Source organism: Rhinoderma darwinii, chromosome 11 (genome assembly GCF_050947455.1).
Source record: "Rhinoderma darwinii isolate aRhiDar2 chromosome 11, aRhiDar2.hap1, whole genome shotgun sequence".
In the NCBI taxonomy this organism is placed as follows: Eukaryota; Metazoa; Chordata; class Amphibia; order Anura; family Rhinodermatidae; genus Rhinoderma; species Rhinoderma darwinii.
In genome coordinates this window covers 83,141,305-83,165,024 of record NC_134697.1, presented here as the reverse complement: position 1 = coordinate 83,165,024, position 23,720 = coordinate 83,141,305, and the positions used below count along the sequence as shown (strand labels likewise).

The 23,720-nt window shown below is 46.8% G+C and overlaps 1 protein-coding gene across 4 annotated transcripts in view; it reads right to left on the bottom strand.

Annotated features, from left to right (window-relative positions):
* Positions 1 to 23,331, bottom strand: part of KAT6B (lysine acetyltransferase 6B) — an 86,700-nt gene extending 63,369 nt beyond the window's left edge. For 2 of the 4 annotated variants that reach the window (XM_075841856.1, XM_075841858.1), the window contains exons 1-2: positions 23,205 to 23,331; positions 17,575 to 18,352 (exon numbers count right to left, since the gene is read on the bottom strand). In XM_075841856.1, coding sequence (XP_075697971.1) covers positions 17,575 to 18,195 — 621 coding nt within the window. In that variant the 5' untranslated portion in view covers positions 18,196 to 18,352; positions 23,205 to 23,331. The remainder of the gene's footprint in view (positions 1 to 17,574; positions 18,353 to 23,204) is intronic. The other 2 variants (XM_075841857.1, XM_075841859.1) reach the window with 2 other exon arrangements.
* Positions 23,332 to 23,720: the final 389 nt, after the last annotated feature.

Here is a 23,720-nt window from a genome sequence, read left to right as displayed (position 1 = left end):
GCTTCTGAGCGGGCACCATATTTAAATGCCCTTTCCCGACAGTCTGCAATGTGAAAGGGTTAAGTAACACGTCAACTTTATTATTCGGGGCATAATCGCGGTGATACATATATGTATAACTTTTCCCAAAATAAAATGTAGCCGATCGCTTCTATAATGCTCTGGTCTATTTAGTTTTACAATGACACACAATAATGGACAGTGACAAAGAGCGCTCCTCGTTTTGGAAGACTTGTCCTGTATGACAACACAGTCATTTGAATGAGCACCATGTAATGCTTAATTTCCCCTGTGGTGGCGCTGCAGGGAAATTAAACACTTCCTACTAGCGTCCCCACAGTTACTGTGTAATCATCTTCCTGCCAAGGGATCCTTCTAAAAAGAAGAGATTGTCCAAAGCGGGGCTTTACATTCTGACATTCGATGAATGGCGTTGCAGCAGTAGATGGGTTAATGGACACCATGACTGGATCTTCATTACCATGAACCATTGAGCAGTAAATCAGGAATAATTAGTCCTCGGAGAATCGTTCAGGTAGGATAAATGCCGTTCTTCTATATTACATAATTAATCCAAAATGTCCCTTTATGTTGGCTCAATAAACAGTCTAGAAGCTTTAATTAGCGGAAGCTCGGAGCAGCCGTCCAGGAAGCGCGCCATAAATAATAGCGGTCTATAAAAATCATTAAAGGGCTTGTTCAGTTTTTATTTGTAGAACAGGAAATCCTAGTTTTCTAGTATACATGTATTAGAAATTCTGCTCAATACATTTCTTATAGTGCGTGAGGCCCCCCCGTCACAGTGGAATGGTACAGCCCACAGATCAGTCCTTTGTAATGCATCCACAGGCTAACTGAATATGACTAAACGTGGCGCCAGTCATGTGACCCCTAACATTAAGTTAGCAGCATGGTTACATGACATACATCATAGTTGCAAACAGTCCCGATTTTAGAGAGACAGTCCTCATAGACATTTGAATACTATGGCAGAGCAGGAAACTATCCGCTCCCTGCTCTGCCATTCACTCCTCCTGGAACGGAATCCCCGGCCAGAGAGTTGCCGACGCTCTGGCCAGGCATTCCGCTCCTGGAGGGAGCCCCATACCATATATGGACAGGGACATCAGGGGCTCCTCGTGGAGAGAAATCCCTGGCCAGAGCATCGGCAATGCTTTGGCTGGGGATTCCACTCCTAGAGGGAGCCACAATGGCACTATCTACAAAGTAGCGTGTGTGTGGCACCATCTAACAAAGGGGGTGCGTGGCACTATCTACTGGGGTGCCATCTATGGCACCATTTACAAGGGGAACTATCTACGCTGGTTTTTACGCTACCAGTAGTGGTCAGCACATAACACATAGCCCTAGAGATGATAAAATGAGACATCACCTGCCTGTAAACAAATGGAAAACTGGAGAGATATACTGGCCATCATAGTAGTCAAACTAGTGCAGAAATATTTGTTTGTAGAAATTCTGGGCAGAAAGCCACACCCCCATAATACGCCCCCATCAGGTAAGCCACACCCCCATAATACACACCACACCCCCACAATGCAACCATCAGATAAGCCACGCCCCCACAATGCAACCACCAGATAAGCCAGGCCCCCACGATAAACACATCCGATAAGCCACGCCCCCACAATAAACCCATCAGGTAAGCCACGCCCCCACAATACGCCTCCATCAAAGAAGCCACACATCTGTGGGCTGTACCATAATATTTTTTATTTTTTTTAAGGCCGAGGCTACTCGTACGCATATAAGGAAGGTATGTGAGCAGAATTTCTAACATATATATTAGAAAACTTTGATTATAATAAAAAGTGGACAACCCCTTGAAGCATTTGCCATTACTTGGCTCGCACAATGCGGGAAAGCAGTTACTGCATGAGGGAGGGGTGGCTTGGCACTAGTAGCATTAGGTTACGTTCACACGCGTTACGTTCCTCTGATTTTCAGCCGGTTTTTTGCTGCGTTTTTGGAGCCGTTTTTCTATTGAGTCAATGAAAAACGGCTCCAAAAATGACATGCACTTCATTTTACGAGGCGTTTTTTTTCACGCGGCCACGTAAAAAAAAACGCCTCGTGGGAACAGAACGCAGTTTTTCCCATTGAAATCAATGGGCAGATGTTTGGAGGTGTTCAGCCCCCCGCATTTTAGCCGTGAAAACCCGTGTGAACATACCCTACATTATCACACACACACTTCATGCTAGTGAATATCCAATACAAAGACACTACCTTTGAATACCCAAACCCCAATGGTCTCTGCACTTCGAAAGAAGAAGTTGAATCATAAGGCCTTATTCATACCAGCGTGTCCATGTTTCTGCTCCGCAAGCACTTCCGGGTTTTAGGGTATGTTCACACGGCCTATTTTCGGCCGTTTTTCAGGCCGTAAACGCCCCCAAAATAAATCGGAAACAGAACGCCTCCAAACATCTGCCCTTTCATTTCAATGGGAAAAACGGCGTTCTGTTCCGACGGGCCGTTTTTTTTTTTACGCGCCCGTTTTGAAAAACGGCCGCGTAAGTAAAAACGGCCGCGAAAAAGAAGTGCAGGTCAATTCTTGGGACTTTTTGGAGCCATTTTTCAACAGAATGAAGTCCTTATGAATACACCCTTCAGGCGGTGTTCACACGTAGCGTAAATACTGCAGGTTTTCCGCAACAGATTTAGTAGAGCGGATGAGATCTGAACAAATGTCACCCACACGCTGCGTAAATGAGAAAACATGCTCAGAAACGGACCCGCAATGAGTTTTTTTTTCTTAATGTCAATTGTGTTGGTGTAATTGCTGCTGTTTTGTTGTGGGTTTTCCTAATTGAATTCAATGGGAGGTAAATCCTGCAACAAATAGTAGATGTTGCGATTTTGCGGCCCTAAGCTGCGTTCCACCGCAAAAATCGCAACTCAGAAAAAAAATAAAAATAAATTATACTTACCCAGAATTCTGTGCTTCTTCGTCCCGGCCGGCCTCACGTGATGTTTCATCCCATGTGATCACTGCAGCAAATCACAGACTGCTGCAGCGGTCACATGGGATGAAATGTCACGGGACATGTCGCCATGGCTACGGGTAAGTGGGAGTTATTTTTTACGTGCAGTTTTCCACAACAGACATTCTACCTCACAAACTGCACCACAATTTGGTGCAGTTTTCGGCCGGAATTTCCCACAGCGTCCAGGGCGGATAGCGGAGTGCTTTTACGCAGCGTATCTGCCCTGTGTGAACGTACCCCGATCGCCATAAAACTTTGCAGATAAAAAGCATACGGCCTTTAACAAGCAATTTTACAATTGTCCTTTACAGGGCGCCGGCACGGCTCTCAATCGCTGCAATGCCGTCCTGTGGCGCAATGTTCACACAGCGGAATTTGGAGGCAAAAAAACGGTGCATGATACACGTCAAAAACACACGCTTTTCTTGAAGCCGTTTTTTCAAATGTATATGTATATTTTGCATAGTTGTTTTTTTTTTACAGATGAAGCAGGTGCTTTCAAGGAGCTCCACCTGTAATAGCCGCACGGCCGAGAAACCGCGTCATAATATTGTGGAAAAACAAATGCGTATTTCAATATGCGTTTTTCAAAGCAATTAAAATGCACATAAAAACAGCAATAAAAACCCCCAAAACAAAAACCTTGAAAAAGAAAAAAAAAAAAACTCCACATGGAAGCCTTCGGCCTTGTTCACACAGCTGTATTCGGTCTGTGAGATCCGGTACTTCGGCCGCTTTTCATAACTATACACAGTTCAGGGAGCCGGGCTCCTAGTGTCATAGTGACGTATGATGCTAGGTGTCCCTGCGGGAATACGGTCCTGTACTGTAATAATGTTTTTAGTACAGGACAGTAGTCCCGTGGCGCGGCAGGGAATCCTAGCATCAAAGATAATGAAGGGGCTAGGAGTTCGGCTACCTGAACAGTGTTTGGTCCGAGAAATGCGGCAAGTATCGCACACTCCGAACATGGCCGTGTGAATAAGGGCTGAGGCCCCGTGCACACGAACGTGCTTTTGCGGCTGCAATTCCCCCGAAAATCCACGGGTGAATTGCAGCCCCATTCATTTCAATGGGCCCATGCACACGACCGTGGTTTCCCCAGTCCGTGCATGGCTCAGGAGCCCGGACCGCAGAAAGAACGGACATGTTTTATTACGGCCGTGTTCAGGCTCATAGCAAATAATGGCCGCGGCCATGTGCGGGCGGCTCGCGGGTGACACTCCGTGGCTGGCCGACCCAAAAATCAGGGCCGTGCACATGGCTACGGTCGTGTGCATGAGGCCTTAGCGTGTATTCATACGCTCATTTCAGGGTTCAGACTCCGTTTATTACTTTATACCATTACCTGCCCTAGAAAGTTTTTGCAAAAATCCCGGATAACCCCATTAAATGACACATGGCAAACCCCAGTGAGAAGTTTAGCGACGCTGACATATTTTTGGATACACAAGAAATTTCCGGTCTTACAAGCCACCTCCAATAAAGGAGATCTCCACATTTATAGAAATCTCGCATGGACTGCTAGAAAACCGCACCAATAGGATGAAATCAGAAGAAAAAAAGGCTTGAGGCCCCAAGGAAGTCAAAATGTTAGGACTTGTGTCACGTGCGCGATTCTTCTTTCTGCGGTCACCGCGGGGGTCTCCAAACAGAAAAGCTTCACTCACAATACGAAGGGTAACTGTAGTGTTAAGTGGCTGTGCCCGATTCTCCTGTCCTCCCTCCCGTATTCTCTGCTCTTTTCCATCTCATTAAACTTTAGGATGGTTGGGTGTTAGAGAACATCACCCAGCGCGGGCATCATTTGTATAATTAGGCGCGGGGTAATTAGGCGGCAGCCCTTCAGCGATCGCGCATTTATTAGCCGCTGTCTCTACTGTTCAGTCTGCCATTTGTGAACCACAAAAATACAGCAGGGAAATAGACAGATAGAGAGAGATCATGACACGGCAAGAGGTTAAAAGTCCAAACCAGGCCCTTAACCCTGGATGTCAACAGTCTATTCACATAGAGCAGTGGCGTTATAAGACCGGGTTCCCACGTAGCGTAAACGCTGCGGAATATCCACAACGGAATTCTGTGCGGAAATTCCGCAGCATTTACAGTAGCAACAAAGTGAGTGAGATTTTTATAAAATCTCATGCCTACGCTGCGGGGAAAAAAATAAAAATAAAAATCGCAGCATAAACGTTAATTGACCTGCGGTGAGGAATTTAATTCCGCAGCATGTCAATTTATGCTGCGTTTTTGTTGATTTTCCGTTGCAGGTTTTCCCAATTGAATTCAATGGGGATAAAAAACCTGCAACAGAAAGCCAAGTGTTGCCAATTTTACGGCGTATTCGCAGCGATTACGCCGCAAAATAAATAAATAAAATCATACTTGCCCAGAATGCCCTCCTCCTTCCGGCAGTCCGGCCTCCTGGGATGACGTTGCATCCCATGTGACCGCCGCAGCCAATCACAGGCTGCAGCGTCACGTGCTGTAGCGCCATCCAGGGAAGCCGAACTGCGATAGAGTGACGCATCGCCATAACAATGACCTATATAAGTATCAGCTGTTTATTTAACGCTGCTTTCCGCAGTGGGAATTCCGTCCAAAAAAAAGTTGCGGCGCAATTTTCAGACGGAATGTACTGCGGGTTCCGGGTCGGATATGATGCGTGATTTTTACGCAGTGTATCCATCCCGTAGAGAGAGACTATGACATTCATGCTTACGTTAACTGCACACTGGTGTAGTCACACTTGAAGGAACTAGGACAAAGTATTAGAATGGGATGCTTCATAATATGGTGGCACATGATGTTCTTGACATAGAAGTGGTGGGCATGGGTCTAGACCAGGGGTCTCAAGCACGGGGCCCGCATGCGGCCCCTGGGGCTGTCACCTGCGGCCCGCGGGACACAGAGCAGCTAGTATCGGCTCTGCTCCGAGACTCTGGAATTCCCTGACATTGCTGTCCACATATGAACAGCGATGTCTGGGGCTTCCCCAGAGCCGGAGTCCCGTGCAGAGCGCTAGTATAGGCTTTCCCTGACATCGCTGTCCATATATGGACAGTGTGTCAGGGTCTTCCCTAGAGCGGAGTCCTGGGCAGAGCGCTAGTATCGGCTCTGCTCCGGGACTCTGTGGAATTCACTGACATCGGTGTCCATACAATCGACAATGATGTCAAGGGCTTCCCCAGAGCCAGAGTCCCGGGCAGAGCGCTAGTATAGGCTCTGCTCTGGGAAAGCCTCGGACATTGCTGTCCATACAGCGACAATGATGTCAGGGGCTTCCCCAGAGCAGGAGTCCCAGTGATGTCAGGAGCACAGCTGGAGTCCCAGAAAGAGCCTACTAGAGCTCTGCCCGGAACTCCAGCTCTAGGGTTGCCCCTGACATCTCTGTCCATATATGGACAATGATGTCAGGAGCAGAGCTGGAATCCCAGGCAGGGTGCTAGAAGCGGCTCTGCTCCAGGACTCCAGCTCTGGGCAAGCCCCTGACATCACTGCGGCAGCATCCACAGAACGCTGCTAACTGAGCCGCCGGACTGCATTTAGCGACACTTAAACTGGAAAACTGGATTGTTGAAATAAGCACGTGGAGAAATATCTCAAATTTTAAACCTAGCGCTATTATTATAGTAATGTAGTATTATTATAGTAATATAGTGTTATTGTAGTTCAAATAACTACTTGATTAACAATAATTTTGTATTGTATTAAATTTGAAAGTAATGCGGCCCGTCAACTACACATTTTTTCTATATGTGGCCCACTTACCCGGCTGGGTTTGAGACTCCTGGTCTAGACTTTGCAGTGGGCCTAGAAGAATATATTTAAACGAGGTCACGTCACATGGTCACCATGTATGACATATCACCCTGCTGGATCCATAACATTGTGGGAAACTACACAGATTTAAATAAATAAATTGAAATAAAAATAAAAAAAAGGGAGTTTCATATTTACTCGTAGACATGGCGACGCGGCCCTCTGCCGTCCTGCAGCCCGGCCTAAACTACACACGTTGCGGAAAAGCCGCACCAAAAAATAGGCGGTAAACGCAGGTAATTCCACAGGTAAAATGTTGATGAAAGAACGGGTGCGGATTATGTGGTGCAAAATGAATGCTCTGTGGATTGCAAAATCCACATCGCGAGCCAATTTACATGTGGAAAAATCCTGCAACATGTAGTGGAGATTACTGGAATTCTCATTTAGGCCCTGTTCACATCACCGTTGCCCTTCCGTTGAGGGGTTCTGTTGGGCTAACCCCTCAACGCAAACGGAAACCTCCGCTTGCGTTTCCCTCACTATTGAACTCAATGGTGACGGAAACCTAGCTAATGGTTTCAGTTGGTCACCGTTGTGAACGGGTTCCGTTCTTTTGACGGAATAGCGCAGTCGATCTGCACTATTTCCGTAACGGCCAGTCACTTCTAAGGGAGTGACAAACGAGATACGCCGTTTTCATAATTTCGGACCATGTAATCAGGAAGTGGTCCAGGAGGCAGCGGGAATCGAGAAAGCTGGAATGGAGTTTAGGGAGCCCCGTTCTAGAGATCGGTGCGGGTCCCAGGGGTGGCACAGCTACAGAAGTATACTTCTGAAAGAGGGCTGCATTGCATGCCACCGTATAGGCATGAGATAGTGTTTGGGGGTAGAGCTCTGCCTGGGGAGTTCGGGCGACATAACCGGTGTCACAGGATGCACCGAACGATAATGTCAGGAGTTACAATGTCCGAGTAGCCGGGCAGAGCATCGGAAGCACTTTGCCTGGGGACTCCGGCACTGAGGAAGCTCCTAAAGTCATTATCTATATACAGTATATTGACAGTGACGTTAGCAGCTTCCCCAGTGGAAGAATCCGAGGGCTATTTGACGCTCTTCCTGGGGATTTTGATCCTGGAGAAGCACCCTGGCGTATATACACGTATCCTTAAAAAAAAAAGGTGTACTGACGTATACCAGCTTGACGGAGGCTGTGGACATGTTTAGTGTGATCGTCGGGAGCTTTCACAATCCACATGTTAAAACTTTAAAATTAAGTCAGAAAAATGGGCAAGTATAAAAGGAAGCGAAGTGACTTTACCAAGGACCAAATTGTGATTGCTAAATGACTGGTTCATAGTAACTCCAAAACGGCAAAGTCTTGTGGGATGTTCCCGGTAGGCAGTCTGTAGTACCTACAAAAGCGGTCCAAGGATGGACAACCGGTGAACCAGCGGAATGGTTATGGGCGTCCAAAGCTCATTGATGCGCATGGTGAGCGAAGGCTAGCTCGTCCGGTCCGATCCCGCTACTATAGCACAAATAGCCAGCAGTGACATTTTCAGCTATGACAGAAAGGTGTCAGAATACAGAGCACCGCAGCTTGCTGCAAAATGGGGCTGCATAGCCGCAGACCGGTCTGACTCCTGTCCATTGCTTACAATGGGCACATGAGCATCAGAACGAGACAATGGAAGAAGGGGGCCTGGTCTGATATTTCTTTTACATCATTTGGCTGGCCGGGTGCACGTGCATCGCTAACCCAGTTAAGAGACGGCACCAGGATGTACTATTGAAAGAAGGCAAGCTAGCGGAGGCAATGCGATGCTCTGGGCAATCTTCTGCTGGGAACCCTGGGGTCATGGTGGTATAGCTCAATGTGGATGTTACTTTGACACATAACACCTACCTAAACACTGATGCAGTCCAAGTAAACCCCATTACGACGACTGTATTCCCTAAAGGCAGCGGCCTCTTTCAGTAGTCTAATGCGCATCCTGCCACACTGCAAAAACCAGTCAGGAATGGTTCGAGAAACAAAGAAAAGCCTACATTTTCAGCTAGAATGAAATAAAAAAAGGTAAAGGCTTCGTTCACATTTGCGTCAGGGCTCCGTTCATGGGTTCCGTCTGAGCTTTCCGTCAGGGGAACCCATGAACGGGATCCAAACTGAAACAAACGGAAGCCATTGATTTCAATGGTGATGGATCTGGTGCCTCTGGTTTCAGTTTGGTCCCGTTGTGTAAGAGTTCCGTTGTTTCGACGGAATGAATAGCGCAGTCAACTACGGTATTGATTCTGTCAAAACAACGGAACCCTCACACAATGGTGACAAACGGAAACAATTTACACCGGATCCGTCACCATTGAAATCAACGGTGTTGCAAACGGAAACCTATGGTTTCCGTTTGTTTCAGTCAGGGTTTATGGGTTCCCCTGACAGAAAGGTCCGACGGAAGCCATGAACGGCGTCCCGACACAGATGTGAACGAAGCCTAAAATTTAAAAATTTTGACACAATAGTTGCCTATTTATAAAAGAAAAATTAACCCCCGAGTGCTCTTTAACATTTATTACCTATGCACAGGATAGTTCATAAAGGTCTCATCACTAGATCAGGGATCCCAAAACCCCAGTTCTTTTTCGGTGCACGATCACAGTGAAGAGAACGCGCATGCGCCCTGCCGCTTCTATGGGACCGGGACGAGTTCAGCGCTGCAGAGCATTTGGTTGGCCGGCATGTGATGCTACATTGTGGCTTTCCCAGACCATAACAGCTGATCGCCCTCGGAGGAGGGGCTGTAGAGAAAAAAGGGTTGTCATTAGGAGACAGTCCCTTTAATTGTATTGGTTTGCAGAAAAAAAATAAATATATATTTTACAGTTTTAAAGTGAAAATAATGAAATTTAAATAAATTTCAAAGGCATAGATTTATATTATGTAGCCCTGTCTTTATTATAATTTTTATTCTGGAAGACACGCCATTTTTACATTGAAAATACATAGAAGCACGACTGACAAACATTTAACATTTGTAATGAGCCGTAGATACGAAACGTATTCTCCAGATAAAGGAGGATTTGATGGCAGCGCTGGGTGGGGGTTCACACATTAAACCTCGCTGCTGGACTGTTTTCTTGTTCGTCCTTTTGGCTGTTGCTAAGGGATTGGCGTGCCTGATGTGCCGGCAATGAACACATGTCCGCAGGCTGCCAGTTGTCCTACGGGAGGTTGTCTGGGCCGCCTTGCAGATGGCGGGGGGGGGGCTGGATGAAAACTGTGAATGATGGTGAAACCTTTGTCATTTTCTCATCCTTGCGGGGACTTGGCAGCTGCTCCCTCTTCAGTTCTGCAAACACAAGGCATGAAAACCTCCCATTGTTCATCACTGGAGAGAGTCCGCGATTCACAAGATGAATGTGAGCGACTGAGCGATGGGGGTGACTGGCACGCAGCGCCGACATTTATTCTACTATTGGATAGGACAGTAAATGTTTTCTGATGAGCGGAAACAAGAGCCTATAATAAGGATTACCGGTTCCGCGTTCAGGACTACGACGTCTTAGGACTGGATTTGAACCCATAAAACTCAATGTTAAAGAGAACGCAGTTAACCATTGAAAGGAAGGTCCTGACAGCTAGGACAATGCGTGAACAGATACGAAAAGGTGTTACAACCGGGCCAATAGACTCGAGAACTAGGACCAATTAGGGACAGTTCAGAGTTTTTTTTGATGCGGACACCACCTAAGACTGCTGGAAGATTTATTTTGTTATTGATTATCGATCAGACAAGAAAGTAAATGCGTGATAATACACAAGCCTAAGATTTATGACGGCCAATGTAAATATCTTTAAAATAAATCCCCCTTGTGACCTTTTCGCCTTAAAGCTGCCCATACAAACGCAAAAAGGTTATTTGGTCGACAGCCATTTCCCCCGACTCACCATAAACATATACCGCCAGAAGCACGCTCATTTTAATGGGGGAAAAGGGAAAAAAAGTTATTGCCAGGACCCTCCTGCAACATCCAACATCCTTTATTCCACGGACATGTGCCGCCCGGGGACAGTAGGGAGGCCGCCAGACACATGAGATAAGACGGACGATAATCTAATGTGTATGGACGGCTCTGCTAGGTCTAAGGCTACATTCACACGAGCGCTTCAGTTTTGCATCTGCAAAAAACGGACACGTTTTTTGTTGCGTTGCAGTTCCGTGCGCCATCAGTTTTTGTCAGCGTTGCTGCACGTTTCTTTATTTTTCTCTGCATTTCAAGGAACTGGTGTGAATCACGGACAGAACACAGATATGCGTCCGTGATTTTCGCTCACCCATTGACTTCAATGGGTGCGCGATCTGCAAAAAACACCCAAGAATAGGACATGCCGTGAGTATCACACAATGGAAACACGCTGCGTGAAAAACACTAGGTCTGAATAGCCCTATGGCGTTGCATAGGACCGCGTGACGACCGTTCTTTTAATGGACGTCACACGGACGTATTCAACATTCGTGTGAATAAGGCCTTAGAGAGTATTCACACTGTGCAATTTTGCTGCACGGTCAAAAGCCACACCAGAAAACGCATGCGTTTTTTACCATGATGTGCCGCGGGTATTGCATATTCGCACGGAAACCGCGGCAAATCCCAAATATTTTTTTTTTTATATAATCAGAAATGCAACAATGTGTACAGGGTTTGGGATTACAAGGCCGCTCACCAATCCGGGAAGTTGGACGTAAATCCACGATTTCAAGTTTGCGGCAAACATCCCTGCGACGTCTAACTACCTGGCGTCCTCCAGGCAACACTGCGCCTGCTCACGTTATCGCAACGGAAGCATCTCGTTGCCTAGCAACTACACGGAGTGTCGTTTATTGCGTCGGCGCGAGCGGCTTCAAAGAGCCTCGCTGAACAGAACACATAGAACCTAAAGAGTCGTCACAGAAGAAATCTTAACTGTGCATTACTTAGATTAGATCTGACAACAAACTATAAGGCCTTATTCACACGAACGTGTCAGTTTTGCGCGCGTAAAAAAACGCTGCGTTTTTTTGCGCGTTGCAGTTCCGTGTGTCATCAGTGTTGGCTGCATGATTTTCGCGCATACACCATGCTTATGACAGGCGGTTCTGATGTTTAGAAAAGTAAATAAAGGAGGTGCTTTTATTTTTTTCCTTCATTTCTTGATCTACTGTTGCGCAAATCACCCGGAAGTGCGTCCGTGTGCTGCGCGCGATTTTCACGCACCCATTGACTTACGCTGACATACAGTGAAGGAAATAAGTATTTGATCCCTTGCTGATTTTGTAAGTTTGCCCACTGTCAAAGACATGAACAGTCTAGAATTTTTAGGCTAGGATAATTTTACCAGTGAGAGATAGATTATATAAAAAGAAAAAAAACAGAAAATCACATAGTCAAAATGATATATATTTATTTGCATTGTGCACAGAGAAATAAGTATTTGATCCCCTGCCAACCATTAAGAGTTCAGCCTCCTCCAGACCAGTTACATGCTCCAAATCAACATGGTGCCTGCATTATAGACAGCTGTTACATGGTCACCTGTATAAAAGACTCCTGTCCACAGACTCAATTAATCAGTGTGACTCTAACCTCTACAACATGGGCAAGACCAAAGAGCTTTCTAAGGATGTCAGGGACAAGATCATAGACCTGCACAAGGCTGGAATGGGCTACAAAACCATAAGTAAGACGCTGGGTGAGAAGGAGACAACTGTTGGTGCAATAGTAAGAAAATGGAAGACATACAAAATGACTGTCAATCGACATCGATCTGGGGCTCCATGCAAAATCTCACCTCGTGGGGTATCCTTGATCCTGAGGAAGGTGAGAGCTCAGCCGAAAACTACACGGGGGGAACTTGTTAATGATCTCAAAGCAGCTGGGACCACAGTCACCAAGAAAACCATTGGTAACACATTACGCCGTAATGGATTAAAATCCTGCAGTGCCTGCAAGGTCCCCCTGCTCAAGAAGGTACATGTACAGGCCCGTCTGAAGTTTGCAAATGAACATCTGGATGATTCTGAGCAGGGCCGCAATCAGGAATTTCAGGGCCTCCTACAGCTAAATTTTCTGGGCCCCCCTACCGTGGCACTGCCTGTTAACGGTACTCCGTCCAGCACTATATCATGGTACCCAGGGCCGCCATCAGGGGGGGTATTAGTGGTACTGATGTGAGAGGCCCGGCCAAACCTAATTGAAAGGGGGGCCGGCAAACTGCCGCGACTTGCCTTTGGTAGAAAAAAAAAAAAACAGGCCCCTGCAATGGGGCCCGTTTTTTTCACCAAAAGAATGTCGTGAGCTGCAGGCCCCCCTTTCAATTAGGTTTGGCCAGGCCTCTCACATCAGTACCCCTAATACCCCCCCTGATAGCGGCCCTGGGTAGCATGGGGGCCGTCAAACACCACCGCCGCCCGTGCGACCGATCGCGCGCACCGCCTGGAACCGCGCACCGAATTTTGAGGCAGATTTTGACCTGCCCACACTATCTTGCCGCGTTTTTTGCTGCGTTTTTTGCCCGCGGCGATTGAGGACAGCAGACAAAAAACGCAGCGAAAAATGCATTTTCTGCATCCCATTGATTTCGATGGCAGGTCAGAGGCGGAACTGCGGCAAGAAAGGACGTGCTGCTTTTTCTTTTTTCCGCGACTGGCTCCCATTGATTTCAGACTAAATCAATGGGAGGCGGTTTTGGAAGTTGTTTGGTGCTGATTCTGACGCAGTGTCCGAGTCAATATCAAGGGCCAAAAACTCTGTGAACTGGGCCTTATTGTTGGGGCTTATTCAGACGAACGTGTAATACATCCGTGCAACGTGTGTGATTTTCACGCGCCTCGCACGGACCTATGTTACTCTATGGGGCCGTGCAGACTGTCAGTGATTTTCACGCGCCTCGCACGGACCTATGTTACTCTATGGGGCCGTGCAGACTGTCAGTGATTTTCATACAGCGTGTGTCCGTGTGTCCGCTGCGTAAAGCTCACGACATGTCCTATATTTGCGCATCACGCACCCATTGAAGTCAATGGGTGCGTGAAAATCACGCCCAGCGCTTCCGCAGCCGTATAAACTATGAATGAAAACAGAAAAGCACCACGTGCTACAAACATACAAACAGAGTGTCATAATGATGGCGGCTGCGCGAAAATCACGCAGCCACGCATCATACGCTGCTGCCACACGGAGCTGTTATGGACCTTTTGCATGCGCAAAATGCCACGTTTTTGCGCGCGCAAAAAGCACACGCTCGTGTAAATCCGGCCTTAGGGTAGGAACACACTAGGCATGAACACTGCAGATTTTATGCAACACATTTTATTGTGGAAAATCCGCAGCGTATCACAGTCGCAGCAGAGTGGATGAGATATGAACAAATCTCATTCACACGCTGCAAAAAAAATTGACCTGCCGTGTGGCTTTTTAAGCCGCAGCGTGTCAATGTATTCTGTGGAATCGCTGCTCCTCTGTTGCGAAAATGCTGCGGTTCTGCCGCAAAAATCACAAATGAGGAAAAAAAAAAGGCACTTTTTTAAATTTATAAAAAAGTTTAGACTTGCCCCGGCCGTAGTCCTGGTGACGCGATCCTCTATTCTTAGCGCAGCCCGGCCTCCTGTCATGACGTTTCATACCATGTGACATGGTCTACAGCGTCATCCCAGGAGGCGGGGCTACGTTCAAAAGAGAGAGATGCGTCACCAGGACTACGGCCGGGGTAAGTCTAAACTTTTTTTTCCCTGCAGGATTCCCGCAGCGGACATGCGTCACGAAACCTGCGCCACTATTTGGTGCGGTTTTGCTGTCGGAATTCCCTGCGGCTACCAGGGCGGATAAGCTGTGTAGTTTTACTCAGCGTATCCGCCTAGTGTGTTCCTTATGATGTCGCTCCTGGAGCTGCTGCCGGTCTCTAAATAGGCAATTGGTCCAGTAGAATTTGGAATTATTTTTTTTTGTGAACCAACTTAAAAAAATACAAAACTTTTGTGTTCGCTTCCGTTCCGGGGTTCAGTCTGAGGTTGCTGTCGGGTGAACCCCGCAACGGAAAGTGACAGCACAGCTTCCGTTTCCGTCACCATTAGCGCAGTCGACTGCGCTATTGATTCCGTCCGAAAACCAGCCGGAATGGTGACGAACGGAAACCATTAGCGATGTTTCCGTTACCATTGAGATTAATGGTGACTGAAACGGAAGCTGTGCTGTCACTTTCACTTTCCGTTGCAGGGTTCACTTTCACTTTCCGTTGCTGGGTGGGTGCGCGCGGTCTCGAGTGCGGGCGTTCGTGGGTGCGCGCTCATGAGTGCGCACGCGCGGGAGTTTCCTTGTGCGGGCGATCGGGTGCGGGCGGTTTGACGGCCCCCCATGACGAGGGGAGGGGGCCCGCAGCAGCAGCTCACAACATTCTTTTGGTGAAAAAAACGGGCCGCATTGCAGGGGCCCATTTTTTCCTACCAAAAGAATGTCGCGGCAGTTGCCGGGCCCCCCTTTCAATTAGGTTTGGCCGGGCCCCTCACACCAGTACCCCTAATACCCTCCTGATGGCGGCCCTGATTCTGAGAGTGATTGGGAGAAGGTGCTGTGGTCAGATGAGACTAAAATTGAGCTCTTTGGCATTAACTTAACTCGCCGTGTTTGGAGGAAGAGAAATGCTGCCTATGACCCAAAGAACACCGTCCCCACTGTCAAGCATGGAGGTGGAAACATTATGTTTTGGGGGTGTTTCTCTGCTAAGGGCACAGGACTACTTCACCGCATCAATGGGAGAATGGATGGAGCCATGTACCGTCAAATCCTGAGTGACAACCTCCTTCCCTCCACCAGGACATTAAAAATGGCTCGTAGCTGGGTCTTCCAGCACGACAATGACCCGAAACATACAGCCAAGGCAAAAAAGGAGTGGCTCAAAAAGAAGCACATTAAGGTCATGGAGTGGCCTAGCCAGTCTCCAGACCTTAATCCCATCAAATTTATGGAGGGAGCTGAAGATCCGAGTTGCCAAGCGACAGCCTCGAAATCTTAATGATTTACAGATGATCTGCAAATAGGAGTGGGCCAAAATTCCATCTAACGTGTGCAAACCTCATCATCAACTACAAAAAACTTCTGACTGCTGTGCTTGCCAACAAGGGTTTTGCCACCAAGTATTAAGTCTGGTTTGACCAAAGGGATCAAATACTTATTTCTCTGTGCACAATGCAAATAAATATATATAATTTTGACTATGTGATTTTCTGTGTTTTTTATATAATCTATCTCTCACTGGTAAAATTAACCTAGCCTAAAAATTCTAGACTTTTCATGTCTTTGACAGTGGGCAAACTTACAAAATCAGCAAGGGATCAAATACTTATTTCCTTCACTGTACGCTGCGTGAAAATCACGGAATGTCTGAACAGCCCCATTGACTAACCTAGGTCCGTGCGACCCGCATGATTTTCACGCGCGTATCACGGAAGTTAAACACGTTTGTGTGAATAAGACCTAAGGAGAGGGACAACAGTCCAGGTATAACCATAACCAATGATCCAACAAATAAAACAGGACGTGCAATAGATCAGTTATAATGCTCATATCCATAAGCCATTGTATTCAACTAAGGAGTATATTTTTTTATTTTCTCTAACGGCCTATGAACACTGGCCGTCAAAAACTGATCCCGGCCCTCACAAAGTAACTCCCCAGGCACATATATTGTCAGTGATGTCAGGGCTTTCAACTATGGAGTCCCCGGCCAGAGAATCATAGGTGCTTTGGGAAATCATTAGCCCTTGACGTCACTGTCCATATATGACATTAAGGGCTAAGAGATGGCAGAATCCCCGGCAGGGGTGTGTGGCACCATCTACAGGTGCATTGTGGTGGTTTCAGGCGGTTGGGACAAAAAATAAAAAACCCTGACAAATGGAAATAATTTTTTTTTATTTTTTTAACGGCCGTGAAAAACAGATGACAAACTACCGTTGAAAACCGGTCAGACGGCTGGGAAAAACTGACAGTCGATCCATTTTTAACAGCCGTTTTTTTCACTGTCATTTGACTATAGCCTAGAGTGCAAGTTGGAGGTGTAATTATTACATGTACTCTCCACCAAAAATAAGTACTCATTCGATGAAGTCAACATACTTCAGCAATACTCAAAGAAGACATGCAATCAAGCAAACATCAAGGAGATAAAACACGAAACGAACTACAAATAGGGCATTTTTAACATCATCAGCGAATACTTAACCATATATGGACGGGGACATCAGGAGTTTCCCCATCAGCTAATGCTCTGCTCGGGGACTCCAGTGGTAGGAAACTCCTGACCTCACAGTCCATATATGGACAGTGCCGTCGGGACCAGTGCTGGAGTCCCTGTGCAGAGCGCTAGCTGATGCTCTGTTTCGAGACTCCAGAGATAGGTAACGTGACAGTCCCTTGCGGTCATGCGCTTGATAATATGCCAACACTAACAGCACAGGAAGCAAGCCCTCAGTCACGTGGGGCCGTGTCGGCGCATTATCAATATTAGTAAAAACGACAGGACTTCCGGCACCAATTCACCAGGTTTGAAATGCACGATTCAGTACAGAATTAAAAATGAAACTCTTTCCACGTAAAAAGTCCAAAGAAATTTTTAGTCCCCAGATAAACCCTTCGATCAATATGGTAGAAAACCATGAGCAAACCAAATAACATAAAGGCTTATTGTATCCAGCCGTCGACAGAGACAACCCGATCACTGCCGTGTTCCCAAGCGATAAAACATGAATTCTAACAATGCACTCACCTGGTCCTTTTCATGAGGGAGAAGACCAACCGGCAGGAGCAAGGAGGTGGAAGAACTGCAATATCTAGATGAACCTTTTCCTTCCAGTCCGCCATAGTTAATCCTATATTGAGGACCATCTTTTATCAGCCTTCCATTGTTGACAGCCCTTTTAGCTGCAAGACGCAGGCGTCTTTGGAAAATAGGGTTCGCAACAACTCCGGTCAAATCATTCTGACTACGCAAATACTTCTCAATATTCTTCAGTGATGAACCATTAGAGTCCTGCAGTCCTTCGACCGCCCTACGAAGGAGTTTATTCCAATCCACACTACGCAGGTCTACACTTACTGGCTGTTGCCCCTTGATGGATTTAGGCAGAGGACTACCGGTGTTGGTTGCGAGGCGTCCGGGGTTCTCCGGGTCCTTGTAGGAGGCCACACCTTTGTTAAGGACTTTGAGGACTGACCCATCCTGTACACTGAGTTCCAGCTGCTCAAAGACCAGCCTTTTATCGAGCCCATGAGAAACGCACACAGCGTGACAAATCCGTTCCTCTGATGGACGTTGCTTTTGCCTTTTTACCCTTTGTATGGCTTCCAAAATCCACTCCGTGTACAGAGGGTTCGCAAGTTTTACCATGGTTAAAAAACTGTATCCAAAAGCCAGATGCTGCCCATAGAGGTCATCCGTGCACCACGGTAAACACCCAGCCGATAACTAAATGCATCCTAGGTTGTATTCGGCCACAGCTCACACACATCCATCTTCAGAGCAGAAATCCATCAAAAAGGAACAGCTGGAAAACAGTAAACTCACGTCATAAAACAAAAAAATCGAAGGAGAAAGAGGAAACAGACATCATTGAAATGATCAAAGAAAGGGACATATTAATGAATGACAGGGAGACGACGACGCGCCTTCTGTGGGCAAAAAAAATAATCTAAATTTTCAAAGATTGTCGATCTTTACCCAGGGATAGAAGAAAAACTGTAGACATTCAGAGCCGGCTGTACAACTTCGAGAATGAATTTGATTTTAGTGACCGATCATTTTCATAGATGCCAATAGATAGCAGCCAAAAAATATAAAAATAATATAATTATATAATGTACAGAACGCTAGATACTGCTATACTGGGATGTTAGAAAGACCGGTCGGTCTTCTGACCGAGTAAAATAAATGTTCCTCCAAAGTCAGGTCGTGTAGGCGCTAATTTAAAGTGTCTCTGTCCCCGATTTTGGGCTATGTTCAGGATATATATTCCTTTGTGAACATTCTCATGCCATATTTTACTTTTTTAGCATCTCTATCTTTGAAGTGAATGAGTCTGTAGGGTTGGCTTGTGTCTGAAGGAGTCTAAGAGCTGTACCTGATTGGACAGAGCCCTCACTGCAGCTCCGGAGTTGATCAGGTGACATGATCAACCCAACAGTTGCTAAATCCTGTATTCTAAGGCCGGGTTCCCACGTAGCGTAACCGCTGTGGAATTTCCACAACGGAATTCTGTGCGGAAATTCCGCAGCATTTACAGTAGCAGCAAAGTGAAAGATTTAGTAAATCTCATGCCCACAGTGCAGGAAAAAACCATAGCGTAAAAGTAAAATAAATTTGACCTGCGGTGCGAAATTTAAATCCGCAGCATGTCAATTTATGCTGCGTTTTAGTTGATTTTCCAAAGCAGGCTTTCCTCATTGAATTCAATGGGGATGCAAATCCCGCAACAGAAAGCCAAGTGTTTCGACTTTTGCGGCGTATTCACAGCGATTACAATTGTAGTCCGGCCTCCTGGGATGACGTTTCATCCCATGTGCCCGTTTCAGCCAATCACAGGCTGCAGCGTCACATGGCTTGCAACGTCATCGTAGGAGGCCGGACTACGCGCAGAGAAGACCTCAGGGTGTGTATGAACGACATTCTTCCGCAGAGGAAAATCCGTCCGAAAAAACGCACCACAATGTGGTGTGAGTTGTTGGATGGCACGTACTGCGGGTTCAAGGTCTGACACGCTGTGTGATTTTTACGCAGCGTATCTGACCCGCGGGAACCCGGCCCAGGGAGGCCTGAACATGGATGGAGCGCAAAATTTATATTCAGCAGCAATTTATTTATTTCTTTTTTTAAGGAATTGTCCATTACTTGTTAGAAGAAACTCTTGATAATAAACTGGTAAGAGTCTCCCTGTTGGGACCCTCAGCTATAAGAAGGCCATGTTCACACAGGATGAGCTGCGTAAAAAAGTACATAGCGAATCCTAGAACCTGAAGAGAATTCCACCTGAAAAACTGCACCAAATTGTGGTGCAGTTTTTCGGGCAGAACGTCCGCTGTGGAAAACAGTGGTTGGAAAAGAACAAATATAAAGTTTACACCAGTTCTGTTTCCGTGGCAACGCGCTCCTCTGTTGTCCGTGCAGTTCAGCCTCCCAGGTCGATTCTGGAGCCCATGTGACCGCTGCAGCAGTCACATGGGATGCATTGCCATGCCAATGCGGGTAAATATAAAACTTTTTTTCTGGAGTTACATTTTTCCATTGCAAAATTTGCAATATTCTTTATTTGTTGCAGGTTTTAACTCATTAAATTCAATGAGGAAAACCCGCAGCAGAAATTGACGCAATTAAAAAGAAAAAACCACACCCCCCCGCAGGTAAATTCAACGTTTTTCTGGTAGGTTTTTTACGCAGCCTGTGGATGGGATTTGTTCAAATCTCACCCACTCTGCAGCTACTGCATTAAATATTTTTAATATTGTAAAATCTGCAGTATTTACGCTACGTGTGAACCCGGCCTTAAAGTCACAAGTGAAATATCATTTCATTATAATTGATGCATGAAACACGGACAGCACGCGGATGTGCGTCTCTGGTTTTCACGCACCCATTGACTTCAATGGGCGACTAGGTGGGTGAAAAACGCACCAATATCGGACATGCAGTGAGTTTCTCGCAACGCTGCGTGAAAAACAACGCATGTGTGAAGGGCCCCATTCAAATCAATGGGTTTGTGTGTGTGCGTCATTTTAAGTACAACATTCGCCTATTTCTGGCACGCCCATATAGAATGAATGGAGCGGCAGAGCGCAAGGGCAACCTGCCGCTCCGTTCAGACGGGGGGTGGGTATGAGACCTCCGTTCTTGTGATCGGTAGGGGTCCCAGCTGTTGGACAGTCACCTATCAGCAAGTTACCCCTATCCTACAGATAGGGGGTAACTTGTTCTGACCGGAATGAATCCTCTGACCACACTAAAAAAAAAAAAATTAAAACGCCATGAAAAACGCACAGAAACGCAGCGTGTGAATCCAGGTAAAATAAATAAAGCCGCACATTTTTGTGCAGTCGTGAGCCAGAATTGGAGACTTTTTTTCATCACTAAAGTGGCTCAAATCACTACGGAAACCTGTTGCAAAAAGCAGTTTTAGAACTTATGGGCCATGTTCACACTGAGCGGATAAGCGGCAGATTTTTTGGCAACGGTTCTCATGGCGGAAAATCTGCAGCGTATTTACAGTAGCAGCAAAGTGGACGACACTTGAAATCCCATCCACATGCTGTGAAAATTCCACGCAAAAAAAACATTCATAAAGTGACCCACGGTGCGTTTTTTTATTAATCGCTGCACTTTTGTTGCCGGTTTCCCCTATTGAATTTAATGGGAAGGTAAAACCCACACCAAATGCTGCTGCAAATTTTTGCGTGGGAAAAGCTGCGATAGCACCGCCTAAAAAACAAAACACGCACATAGAAAAAAAACTTTTTTTTTTTTTTGTTTAAAATTAGTAAAAAAAGCGAATACTCTCACCACATGTGTTGTCATAGCGACACACGTCCCTCTGTTCTCCTCTGGGAAGAAGTTTAATCCCATGGGACTGCGCAGCCAATCACAGGCTGCAGCGGTCACATGGGCTCCAGTGTCATCACAGGAGGACGCGCGTCGCTTTGACAACGCCCAGGGGTAAGTATTGTTTATAATTTTTTTCCAGCACCGTTTTCCCACCCGAAAAATCTGCGCCACAATTTGGTGCTGTATTTTAGATGGCATTACCTGCGGGTTTCTGGGCGGATACGCCATGTACTTATCGGCCCTGTGTGAACAGACCCTTAGGCCTCATGCACATGATCGCGTCACGGCCGACCGCGGAGTGTCACCCGTGGGCCGCCCGCAAATCACGTACCTCTTCCACTTTTTGCGGTCCAGGCTCCTGGCCAGCGTACGGACCGTGGAAACCAGTCGTGTGCATGGGCCCATAGCAATGAAATGCCGCGGAATTTCCGCACAGAATTCCGTTGCGGAAGTTCTGCAGCGTTTACACTACGCGGGAACCTGGCCTAAGCAGGACAAATACGAATACTGGTGCACCGTACAAATGGCGACCCAGTCTCTCCCGCAAGGCAGCGTGTAAGCCCTGATGATGAATCAGTAGTAGTAGGGGCGACATCACCACGTCCGACCTGACATTTTTCTAGTTGGAAAAGTTAATTTGTTGGTGTCAGAAAAAGTGGCGCTCGAGCTTCGCGTTTCATGAACAATCTTCACGTAGACCAGAAAAAAAAAAAAAGTGCCTGCAGCTGGGACTCCTAGGATCAGGGACTAAACGTCAGCATAGAGTATTGTATAGCTCAAAGTGGGGGCGCTTTATAATCTGGGGAGGTACGGACTGCCACAGAGGTGCATTAACCCCTACTGTACCTCTTCCGTCTGCCCATACACTCCGCACAAAAGGATGGCGCGTACGGAGCTCTGCTGCATACAACCGTGGAGAACTCACAGCTGGAAGTATTAGGTCTGTACAGAGGTCAGCATCTGAATGGAAACAGGGATGTTCACTTCACTGAAGGAAAGCAGAGATCTTGAAACACGTGAAAAATTAAAAACACAAACCACGTCACAAAGTTTCAGAACTTTTCATTCTAGAACTAAAACTTTATTTCCATGAAGTTGTGAGACTTAGAAATGGGTTTTAATGGAACAATTGGGCTCAAGTCCTATGTTTTAGTTACTAAGCCCCGACACTTGCTGATAAAATCCGTGAAGTCGGTTCACAAGATATTTCTGGTCAGACAGCACAGGAAAAATAGTGAAGCCATCAAGAGCAGGGCAGCCAATGAAGAGTTAACCTGCGCCGCACCGAGCCACAACTCCCTCAGTGTTTATGACACTCTCACGACATCACTTACGGCGCTGCAAATCCGGTCAACTGCATTCAAAGACACTTGGAGCCCCCAAGAGGCAGTGACAGAGGGAACAAGTGTCTGATGTCATCTACGGACAGGTGTAACGATGGAGCCGCACACCGCAGAGTGACGACGACACAATAGTCACAACACCCGCACGTCACTATACGACGGGCGTCACATATGGCACAGACTAGATCACCTGCCGGTGACAGCCACAAAGCAGCAGTCACACAATAACACACAATTCACAACGTGCACACACTGTAAATACACAGCACACCGCGTGATAACCAGAGACAACCCACGTCAGCAGACTCCTTACATACTCCAACCCAGTCACCCGATGACGTGACAGCCGCATCACCTACTTATGACGTCATACGTGATCGGCATGACGTCACTCACATTACCGCCACCCTATCACAACTAACGAGAGACCGGACCGCCAGTCAGAGGCACCCTCTTAACACTCACCCGGTTTCGAAAACATCTTTACGAATCCACCGCCATTTTGTTGCGCCGTGTTCGGGTCCGACATGACACTGATTACACCGAGCCTCATTACACCTCACCTACCTCTCCAGCCCCGCCCCCTTACTATGCTAATTGGCCCAAGCGCCTGTCAGTTATATATTTCCATAAATCCTTGCTGGTTTAGGCAGCGAGGGGCGGGGTTAATATTCTAATGAGGGTTCCATTTGTAACCGCCTTCCCTGGACGCTTGTTATGGGATTGCGGGACTGTGATTGGAGCAGGAATGTGGTGGGGCGGGGCGGATGATTAGTTGGGAGTGCGGTTATTTTGTTTGCGGTTCGTGCTTGTGGTTTACCGCTTACGGGCGGGAAAGCTCACACGCGTTAGTGAAGTAGAGAGGGAGTGATACTGTTTATTGCTGCAGAAAGCGGTTGTGACTGAAAAATAGGTGGCACTTCCAAATCTGTCCTGCACTGGGCACTAGCAGCAAATAGTCACCTCTTTTTGTGTTTTTTT